Here is a 12041-nt window from a genome sequence, read left to right on the forward strand (position 1 = left end):
TGTGACTTGCGAGCTCCCTACGATGTCGTCCACTGGGCCCGCAGCCGAGCCCCCGAATTCAGGTGGCCGTCGCCGTCACTGGAGCGCTGCCACAGCTCCAAAGCCCCGGGGCTAGAAATGTATTAAAATGGAGCTAACTTCAGGTTCAGTGAACTGGTTCAATGGTACTTTATTGTCGCATATACCAAGGTACACTGAAATTCATGTTTGTATACAGTTCAGTACAATTATTACTATACATAAGTATATCTTCGATGCAGTACAAGTGTAGGAATTTTTCAATGAGGCAGTATACAGAGTCGCCAGGTTTGGCGCCATTTTTAAGTCCCAGTTGCTATAGGTGTAGAGTTCTTATGGTATAAAGCTTTTGAAATGTATTTGTTTTTGATCAGCCTATCCACAAATGCAAATTAACTGGTATCTAAATAACAGAATGTTGATTATTTAACATGCAGCCAGTTTTGAATTATAGTTTCTAAAAAATCATATAGGTTACAGCCATGCTTGAATTCCTATTCCGTCAAATAGGAAAGGTGCAATTTTTATTTTTTTTTGTTTTTTTTTTGTTTATTTATTAGAAGTAAGTACAATACAGTGGTACCCTTTTTCAGGTGCCAAATATATGTTGGCATGTTACATTCTATGTACAACTTCATTTTTTTATTTTTTTTAAAGAAAATGTGCAACTTTTACTGCTGTACAATCATACCGCTTAAAGGCAGTACAGACAACTTGCATTTTAATACAGACTACACAGCATTTTAATTTACAGTCTTTTTATACTGCAGGTTTCTGAGAGCAATCGAGATCTGAATCGGACGCTAGAAGGAAGCCTTCGTACCTTGCAGGATTTGTTTGCAAAGGAACCACGATATCTAGAGAGAGTGCTGAAGATAAAGGATCTTCTTGGAAATCTAGGTCGACAGCTCACTAAAATTCCATTTTGGGAAAGGAGCGATGTCTCTTTGGAAGATCTGGCTGTTCTGATGGAGATGTATGACTATTACAGGTATGTGTCCATAAAATCTACTTTTTTGGTGAAGTACGTTGGTTCTGAGGATTTTAAACCAATTTACTAATGCTACACTTGGATTTCCATGGTCAGACTGTAATGTGTGGATGCAACATGTAGTAATTCTTAAAACAAAACAATACTTCTAGTTGTATCATTGTTGTTTATATTCCCATTACTTACACCAAAGGTCCACCTTCATTTCAATTTTTGTTTTGCAATTGGAGCTGTCACTGACTTTGAATGTGTTTGCCAGCTCAACAAAGAGCTGGCTATCAATCTCACAATCAGAAATGTATTTGCAGGAAAAGAACATTAAAACCGGTAAATCTGAGAAATGCCAAATAATTTGAAGTGTTTAACACTTTGACAAATGGGCTGATTGTGTACTTTTTGACCTTGGGTACTTTTCTTTTACTCCTGTCTGCTTTGGATTTGTACCATTTTATTACTGATTTCAATAAGTGATTGGTGATTTTTATTATTACTTCAAGCTGTTTTATGATTGCTTTTGTTTTGTTCTTTATCTTTCTGCTGGTTTCATTATTTTCTGAATGTGTTTCTCATTGTTCCTAGTTACAACACAAAACCATCCAAAAATGTTTTTTTTTCTCCACAACCACTTCCAGTACAGCTCATGTGGAAGATACAATGCCCTCCATAATGTTTGGGACAAAGACCATGATTTATTTATTTGCCTCTGTACTCCACATGTTGAGATTTATAATAGAAAAAAATCACATTTGGTTCTGCACGCAAAGGATATGCAACAGAATACTAAACATAACTACTTTCATTTATATGACATCGCTGTGTCACAAACATTATGGTGCCTTGAAATGGTGGGGGGGGGGGGGGGGGGGGGGGGGGCGATGTTTAAACACTACTGTAATTTCTCAATGGTGAAATAAAAATGGCCTTTATTAAAATCTGACAATGTGCACTTTAACCACATATGATTTTTTTTCTATTATAAATCTCAAGTTGTGGAGTACAGAGGCAAATAAATAAATGATGGGTCTTTGTCTCAAACATTATGGAGGGCACTGTAATTGAAGCAACATTTCAGGCTGAACAGGGGTTATTATGCTAATCATTTATCGCCTTATCGCCAACTTGTATCTGTTATCATGAGTCCATCTATCTATACACTTGCACCACTATCTGAGAACGTAGTACATCACTTCTTAACCAGTTGTTTTGGATGACTATTCTGGCATCCTTACAAATACTCTGCGAGTGCTATGATCATTCCAGGAACATTAAGTTCCAGCATATTATTTAAATACCGCAAAAGTACCAATTTAATCAAATCTGGTGATTACCCACTATTTGCTGGCTATTAAAACTGGCCGTGATTGGCAGTGCATTTGTCTCCGTATCTCTTAAGAGTTTTTTTTTTTGCTGCAGTACTTTGCTATTTTAGTGTTTTAATTTATAACAACCTTGCTATTTTTTTGTTCAGTTCTGCAGATTCTTGGGGAATTTATTTTGTGAAAATAACAATTACCTTAGCAATGAACATACTTCATATAAATTCAGATATTAAAGAACATAGTGACCATTGGGGTTTTTCCGAACCGAAAGTAATTTGGGAAGCATCCCACGATCCACTCCTAAAAGATAGATACAAAGTGTGGCATGGTGGCACACCGGGAGAGCTACTGCCTTACAGCGCAAGCAACCCAGGTTCGACCTGTCTGTACGGAGTTTGTAAGTTCTCCCCGTGAGCTGCATGGGTTTTCTTTAAGATGTTCGGTTTCCTCCCACATTCCAAAGACATAGGTTTGTAGGTTAATTGGCTGGATATAAATGTAAACTTGTCCCTAGTGTGTGTAGGATAGTATTAATGTGCGGGGATTGCTGGTTGGTGACGACTCAGTGGGCCGAAGGGCCTGTTTCCGCGCTGTATCTCTAAATAAACTAAGCATCTTTGGAGAAAAGGAACAGGTGACGTTTTGGGACCTGGAACATCACCTATTCCTTTTCTGTAGAGATGCTGCCTAACCTACTGAGTTACTTCAGCGGTCTATCTCTGGTACACCAGCATCTTGTTACATATTTCCACTCCATAAAGGGCTCTTTACATTGATTCAATACTTCAATTTAACATGACATGGTTAAAATGACTTAACTGCTGTGAGCCATTAGTTTTTGCATATCTTTCTCTGCATAAGTTTCCCCTGCTGAGCAGCGCATGGTGCATATCATGTGTTATACTATTTTCCACCCCATTCCTGTACTTCCCTTTGCCTTTGTAACTCATGTGGATTCTATCTTTAAATAATCAGAACCATTCCTTGAATTTATTTCAATTTGTTTTGGCTTCAGGTTTATGCTGGGTAGCTTATTTTCTGTTTTGTATATTTTTAATCCTTGAAATTTACTGTATTGAATTAAAGATTTTAATCGTGGAGTATAGTTCTTCAGTCAATAGTTCCAACCCTAAAACATACACAAAAGCCAGAATCTGCAGCCATTTTTCATTAACATTTTAACTAATATCTCTGATTTGCCTGAGACTGATTCTTCACTGATTATATTTCCCCTTTGGCAGCCTGTAAAGTACTGTAGAGCTAAACTATTTCCATATTGCCATCTCCTACTCTATGCAATAGGGCCCCTTCTCAATGTAACCCATCAGATGTGCGATCTTGTGTTTTGATGCAATCCTTTAAAAACGCTGTCACCTATTCTCTCTTTCTAATTTTTAACCTGTTGCTGTTGTTCCTGCCATGTACTTTCTTGCTCTCCTGTAATAATCATCCCCAATTTAAAACTTTGAACCACTCCTTGCAAGAGTGAAGTTAGCAGACACTCTACATGCTGACTGTAGAACTAGGAGCTCCCTTCCAAAAGCAACACTCGAAGCAAGGGAAATTGTTTATTTTAACCTGGAGAACTATTTATCTTGGTCCTATTTCCCTAATATCCTTATTTAATGAGGTTGGTTTGCTCAACAATCAACCATGATCTTAATGAGTAATGAAACGCGCTCAAGAGTCTAAATAGATTATTTTTCTGCTGCCGGTCTGTGCTCCCGCAAACTTCATGAACTGAACTTCTTAATCTGTTCAGCACATGGTGTAAGAGGCAATCAGAATTTGTGTAAAAGTGAACAGTTATTTGTAAGAGGCAGAATGCGAATCTTGTGTTTGTGACTTTTGTTTTCTTCTCGCTAGACGGTTTAAATAGTCACAAAATTTAATACCAAGGAATTGTAAATATCCCATAATGTCATGCAACAAAATGTCAAAGTAAAATGACTACCATAATCCTACCAACGATACAATCACTCTGAACAGATGCAGCATGGAATGTAGCACTGTTCATGTGGAGGCCCTTGGGACATAAAAAATATGAACAAAAGTAGCCCCTCTGGCCCTCAAGCTTGCTCCAGTTTTAAACTAGATCAAGGCTGATCTTCCACCTCAACATTATTTCCCAACCCCATCCCCGCATTCTTTGATTCCTTTAACATTTAGAAATCTTTCGGTCTCTGTTTTGAATGAATTTAATGACTGGGTGTCTTCATCCCACCAGGCTAGAGTATTCCAATGACCCACCATCCAAATGGAAACATTTTCCTTCATTTCATTTCTAAAAGGCATACTCCTTATTTTGATGCTATGCTATTTTGATTCTAATTCTAGGCTCTACAGCTCCAAAACCATCTTCCCACTATCTACCATGGAGAACCCTCTAAAAAATGGTGCATGCCTCAATGAAGTTGCCTCTAATTCTTTTAACCTCTGAAGGATGTAAACCTAGATAGTTCTATCTCTTACTGTGCAGCAGACCTATCATTCCAATAGCCAATATGAATCTTTACTCCGTTACCTCCAAAGTAATATTATCCTCCTCATATGCAACACATCATGCATTTGTATTTATATTTCCCTTTTTAGCAATGATAAAGCATCATGGTAGAGCTATATTCTGGATGAGGTGGTCTTCTGATCTCAACCAAGTTACATGCAGGAGATCCTGACGCATCTCAAGCACACCTCTGTAAGAGAACATAGCCATAAAATGCTGGAGTAACTCAGTGGGACAGGCAGCATCTCTGGAGAGAAGGAATGGGTAACGATTTGGGTGGGGACCCTTCTTCAGTCTGAAGCGTTGAGGCAATTTCACAATTTTGTCCAGGTTAATAAGAAAGGTGACACGTGAAATGGGTTTTGGGTAGAGAAGACTGAAGATGGGTCTAGGCCTGAAATGTCACCCATTCCTTCTCTCCAGAGATGCTGCCTGTCCCGCTGAATTACTCTAGCAGTTTGTGTCTATCTTTGGTTTAAACCAGCATCTGCAGTTCCTTCCTACATATTCTGTAAGAGAACAGTTTTATTTGGTGAAATTTGACATTTAACAATGATTTCTGCCCTTAAGTGGTATAGTATAAGATGTTTATGAAATCTTTCTGTCTCGGTTTGCATTATTAAAATTGTTATTTTTCTTCACAGGTGGTTGGGATATCTCGGCCTGCTACTTTTTGATGTTCTTATCTGTCTACTGGTGCTGTTTGGATTAATTAGAAACTCAAAAGCAATCCTTATTTGGTAAGTGCGATTATGTATATCAGTATTCATTGTATCTTGATGATTGTCAAGTTTCACGGTATTTTTAAGAATAAAACCTTCTCCAGGGAAATTGTTGTTACAGTATTATTCCCCTTGAGGCAGTTTCACAATTTTGTTCAGGTTAATAAGAAAGATGACGTGGAATCCTTGCTATTGAGGGAGTGCAGCGTAGGTTTACAAGGTTAATTCCCGGGATGGCAGGACTGTCATGTGCTGAGAGAATGCAGCGGCTGGGCTTGTATACTCTGAAGTTTAGAAGGATGAGAGGAAGTCTTATTAAAACATATAAGATTATTAACGGTTTGGTCACGCTAGAGGCAGGAAACATGTTCCTGATGTTGGGGGGAGTCCGGAACCAGTGGCCACAGTTTAAGAAAAGGGGTAAGCCATTTAGAACGGAGACGAGGAAACACTTTTCCTCACAGAGAGTTGTGAGTCTGTGGAATTCTCTGCCTCAGAAAGCGGTGGAGGCCAGTTCTCTGGATACTTCAGGAGAGAGCTAGATAGGGCTCTTAACGATAGCAGAGTCAGGTGATATGGGGAGAAGGCAGGAACGGGGTACTGATTGGGGATGATCAGCCGTGATCACATTGAATGGCCGTGCTGCCTCGAAGGGCCGATTGGCCTACTCCTGCACCTATTGTCTATTGTCAAGACGAAAGTAAATAACTTCAACACCTCCCCCATCTATCACAATTTTACTTGTGGCTTAATTTCATATTGCAGGATCACTTAGTGCAGGGGTCCCAACCTTTTATTGTCCCGTATACCCCTAGCAATTTTAATAGCACAAAACAATATTATTTCAATTATTTATGAACAACTAATGATAAACAGATACCGGTATACCAGAACCACAGTCAGTTAATGAGAAAAAATATGTACAAATGCAGAATCTACAAATTTACCCTCTAGGTAGGTGAAATTTACCCCCTGGGGTAAATTTGCCCCAGGTTGGGAACCCTTGACTTAGGGACTTTGTTCACTTTTTTTCTCTATACACAATTTTCATTTACTCTTCTCCTTTTGAGGGAAAAGACTAGCTGACTGAAATGTAACTTTAATTTTAAAAAAATGAATATTGGCATATTATTTAACCCTTTCTCAGTGTCTACACAAGTACTTCCGGTAGAGGAATTATAGTTGGAACCTTGGTCAATTTCCTTCCCAAGCCCAGCACTTGAGGCGACACATTGGGTGGCACAGTGCTGTTTCCGCGCTGTTTCTCTAAACTAAGCAAGTATCTTAACATAATTGAATGGCGGAGTAGACTTAATAGGTCGAATGGCCTAATTCTGCTCCTATCATTTATGAAATTTCTCCTATCCACGCCCACTAGTGCTGCTGCCTGACCTGCTGAGCTACTCCAGCACTTTTATTTTTTAAAGCTAACTCGATCATTGACTGGCAGCAAAAGTCACCACCTATAAATTGAAATGGACATGAGCACTATATTTAGCTCAATAGTGATGCTCTCCACAGGCAGTTAACTGCTAAAATTCACATGAAGAGTGTTCCCTTGAGTGCAGCACTGAAAAGAAATGGCCAGTAAATGAAGTCATGATTAGTGGCAAACAGCCAAAGAATTGAATACAAAAGCAAAGTACTACTAGCTTCGAAATAAAAGGAAAAATGTTTGGGAGTGAAGGGGAAAGGGGGGAAGTAGGCCAGGCTGTATCTGTGGTGAGAGAATCTCACTCAATGGTTGGAACTTTACTGGCCGTAGCTGCAGTTGCTGAAGTTCGGCTATTCGGTCTGAAGGCAGACCTGGACTTGTGAGTGAGCACTTTAGAGTTTGGTAGCTTTGGGAGGTGTAGCCTGGTCGTGCTGGGGTTCATTGGCATAATGCTGGGGAATTATCACTGAGATAAGCCTCACTTTAGATTTCACAGAGAATCATGACCCTCGTGTTAGGAGCCAAAGGCACAGGTAACTTTAAATGGGTTTAATTTATTATTATTTGCTGCAATTATGTTTATTAATTTTGTCCAGTAGTGTTTACATTTCTAATTTAATTATTTGCTTCCATTTTATTTGTTTTTTCATGTCTCGATGTTTGAGAAATAAAAAAATATTTGGGATGGCGCTGCGGCAGTCTTTGTGCCTTACAGCGCTGTACATCCGGGTTTGATACTGACTACGTGTGCTGTCTGAGCGGAGTTTCTACTTTTTCCCTGTGACCTCATAGGTTTTCTCCAGGTGCTCCAGTTTCCTCCCACACTCCAAATATGTACAGGTTTGTAGGTTAATTGGCTTTGGTAAAATTGTAAATTGGCTCTATTGTGTAGGGTACTGCTAATGTGCGGGACGATCCTTGGTTGGTGCAGACTCGGTGGGACGAAAGGCCTGTTTCCACGCTGTATCTCTTAAGTTCAGTGATCTGCCACATCTGGATCAAGTGCGCAATGACCAGAAGCAACTATATAATGGGGTCCAGTTCAGAGTGATCTGGCTCATTATTTCAGATTGGTGACTTTTCATCAAGAAGGATATGATAAAACAAAGTTGAGGCTTTAAAAAATAAAAAATTGTTTCAATTTGACTGATTAAAATGCATTATATATAAATTGATTTTTTTTTCTTGGGTAATCAGGAAATGTTGGTATTGAGGTGTGAACAAGGCAAGTTCAAAATGTTTGTGTGGTCTTTCACTGTTAACCTCTTGTGTTTATTTTAATCCAGCAATGATTGTGCTTCTCATTGCATCATTTCTTCCTCTGCAGTGCTGCTCTCCTGGGAGTGTTAACCTTGATTATCAGCTGGAGTTCTCTAGGCCTGGAACTGGCAGTCTCAGTGGTGAGTTTTGCTTCCATGCCCAGTTATGTCACAGAAGGAATCCATTCAGCCCATCATGTCCGTGCTGGCTCCCAGCAGACCAATCCAATTCCCCCTCTTTTTGTTCCTTGTAGCCCTGCAACTTATTCTATCGGGCATGCCATAAACTCCCATTTTGTCCTACATCAAGGGTGAATCTATATTTGACAATTAACCTACCAACATGTCGTTGTGGTATGAGAAAAAGCATGGCCATATGGTAGAAGTGCATGCAGATATGGGGAGATTGGGGAGACCCCATTCAAATGGCACCCTGAGTGCCTGGAACTTTCAAAGTCTGTAAAATCACAGGTAAACTGAAAAATAGTTTCAGCTGCAACCAGTGGAAAAAACGACTACCAAATATATGAATTAATTAATTATTCCCCTAATCTAATGGCTTTCCTAAAATCATTCTGTTGATTTATTTAAGTACCTTTATCAATTGATTTGCAAAATCACAGATTTATTAAAAATGAATTACATTTTTTGGATGGTGTCATAGAGAGACATAACAGAGAAACCGGCCCTTTGGTTCCTTCAGTCCATGCCAGCTGTCAACCACACATTCACACTCATTTTACGTTAATCCATATTTTTTACTCTGCCACATTTTTGCCAACTCCACCCCTCCATGTTTTTGTAAACATAGAAAACATTGTTTTCCTTCCCATCTGCTCCCATTGCTTTCCACCACTCATCTACAACAAGGGTACTTTACCATGACCCACCAACCTGCATTGTGACACTGACTGCACTGTCAAAGGGAGAATGTGCAAACCCCATAAACAAGGCACCGGAGGTCAGGATCGAACCCGGGTCCGTGGTGCTGTGAGGCTGCTACTCTACTAGAAGTTCGACTGTGGCAGTGCGTGTGGCCTCATTTGTGCTCTGCAATTTATCACTGACTTTAGATATACTGAATCTAAATGAGGAATGTGACATTCCCTGAGCATGTCTGAATCAGTTTATACAAGTGGAGGATGGTGTCAGTATTTGTCCTAGTTATGTATCCAGTTTAGTAATGTTAATTCTTTTTTTTACCCCAACTGAATATTGCTCATTTTTGAGTCATTTTCAGTAATACTGTCAAAACATTTTCAGTTTTAGTTTTGTTTTGTACTTACAATCAATTATAGAATATGATTTTGACGGATTATATTTGAAGTGAGACTTAAAAAAACTTTTAGATGTTGGAGACTTTATTTTGCGTAAAAACAGCGTTGGAATATAGATAGTTATTGTCCAAGAATAATTAGTTCACTTTTCACGCATCCACCAAATTACATTTTGGCCACTGCCACCTTTTATAATGCCAGTTGATGTACTTACAATCTTTTTAAAAATAAATGTTCCTGTGTTATTCAATTTAAACTGGTTTTCTTAAACTTGATCTGTTTGTACAAATTCCAGTGGATACCCAGCTATTTGACTTGTCTAGTCCTGGCTGACGTTCGTACCTAACTATTATTACATCAATATTATTCCATCGGGTGCAGCAGCATCTATGGAGCGAAGGAAATAGGCGACGTTTTGGCCCGAAACGTTGCCTATTTCCTTCGCTCCATAGATGCTGCTGCACCCGCTGAGTTTCTCCAGCATTTATTGTGTACCTTCGATCTTCCAGCATCTGCAGTTCCTTCTTGAACAATATTATTCCATCGTTGGTCTTGAAAGCCTCAAAGTTTCTTCAATATCTGCTGTCAACGTTTCAAGGGTTGCAGTTGAAAACCAGGGAATGGGCTAAGCTGTATTCTACCACATAATCAATTGTCAAGCATATGCAGATGTGGCTATCATATATCTGATGTATCAATAATATTCACCTTAACCATTCAATTGTAGCAATTTCCATGTTCTCCTCCATCCTGTGGGTAAAGAAGTTCCTTCTGAATTCCTTTAGATTATCTGGTGATCATGTTGTGTATATATTTCATGATCATGTTCTTCCCCACATGTGGAAACATGTTCTCTGTGTCCACTCTATCAAGTCCTTTAACAATTATGAAATACTCTATTACTCTGCTCAGTCTTTACACGAGAGAAAAGTAACTAGGTCTGTTAGATCTTTTCTTGATAACTTTCATTTTGTTTTTTGTTTGCTTTGGAATTCATTGCCATTCCATAGTTTTGTTTTCTTATTGAAAGCAGGATATTCCGATCATGGAATCTGCTGCTTACGAACTTGCACACGGCTTTTTAGTTTATTTTAGAGATACAACGCGGAAACAGACCCTTCGGCCCACCAAATCCGCGAGACCTGCGATTCCCGTACACTAACATTATCCTACATACTGGGGATAATTTACAATTTTTACTGAAGCCGATTAACTTGCAAACCTGCACGTTTTTGGAGTGTGGGAGGAAACCGGAACACCCTGAGAAAACCCACGTGGTTACTGGGAGGACGTACGAACTTCGTACAGACAGCACCCATAGCTAGGATCTAACCCGGGTCTCTGGCACTGTAAGGCTACAACTCTACCGTTGCACCACCATGCCCACCCACTTACATAGATTTGAAGAGCCATGGTTGCATAATATTGAGTGGGACGTGCGCAGGATATGAGGACCCCTGAGCCCAGTATCTTTTGGCTCAGCAGCAACATTCTTTTCTCACATTTTAGAGGAAAAGATGGGAACATTACTCGTGCAGTATATAATGTGCAAAATGAAATGTTGTTTAAATCTAAAATTTACAATACAAAATACTGGTTTTGTTTGGTCACAATATCTAAAGGGACCATCTACAAAGTTTAGGATTTGAGATTGCAAACAATTTTGCCTCTTGGTCAATTTATTATTATGAACAAGATTACTTTGAGATTTATTCAGTACGCTTTGTTGATGAATTAATATACCAGAGCTTTATTGTAATTTGTCCATCAGGCATACTTGTAACCTAAAATACTGAAGTGAGAGACAATAAAGGCTATCTATCTATAAAAGAAAAGTGACAATCTGCAAGTCTTGCTGTGGTAATAAGAAGGGTTATGATAACGATTGTAAAAATGTGGCAGTGTAGAGTAGAATTATTTAAAAGATGAATGAATTACTATTCTGTTGTCAGGCTGATGTGTGGATGGAATTTATGTTCCATATCAACTTCTTGTCTGTATCACCAAACAATATTCTACCTTGAGCACGCAGTCCTGTGATTTAGACTTGATGTCCAGAATTGGCTAGATTACATTGGCTAGCTTACATTATCCCAGTCAGCCTCCACTCTTTGTTTGCTCACCCACATCAACCCCTAGTTAGGCCACATTTTAATTTATTTTAGCTTAATTCTCAGTAACCTCCTCCAGCCCTGTAACTGTCTGAGATATCGATGCTCCTTTAATTCCAGGGTCTTGATCACCCCTGTATTAAATTGTTCCACTATTAATTTCCTTGCCTTCATTTGGTGAGACCCAAAGCTCTAGAGTTCACAACATACAACTCTCTGTCTGCCTTAATGACATATAAACATGACATATTAAGTTGTGCAAGTTAACAAACAAATGGGGATGTTGGTGGTATAATTGTTAAAATAATCTCAAGAGTTAACAGAAATAAATATATCCAGTCAAACAAGAAAAAAGGGAAGGGTGGTTCAAGTTTGTGGCCAAAGCTTGCCAATTCTCTGTGTATTT

The 12041-nt window shown here is 39.0% G+C and overlaps 1 protein-coding gene across 2 annotated transcripts in view; it reads left to right on the forward strand.

The window, feature by feature from the left end:
* Nucleotides 1–12041, forward strand: part of ttyh3a (tweety family member 3a) — a 110737-nt gene that overhangs the window by 57290 nt on the left and 41406 nt on the right. For both annotated transcript variants that reach the window (XM_055651123.1, XM_055651122.1), the window contains exons 4-6: nucleotides 789–1009; nucleotides 5476–5571; nucleotides 8316–8388. In XM_055651123.1, the coding sequence (XP_055507098.1) occupies nucleotides 789–1009; nucleotides 5476–5571; nucleotides 8316–8388 (390 nt within the window). The remainder of the gene's footprint in view (nucleotides 1–788; nucleotides 1010–5475; nucleotides 5572–8315; nucleotides 8389–12041) is intronic.

Source organism: Leucoraja erinacea, chromosome 20, assembly GCF_028641065.1.
Source record: "Leucoraja erinacea ecotype New England chromosome 20, Leri_hhj_1, whole genome shotgun sequence".
NCBI lineage: Eukaryota > Metazoa > Chordata > Chondrichthyes > Rajiformes > Rajidae > Leucoraja > Leucoraja erinaceus.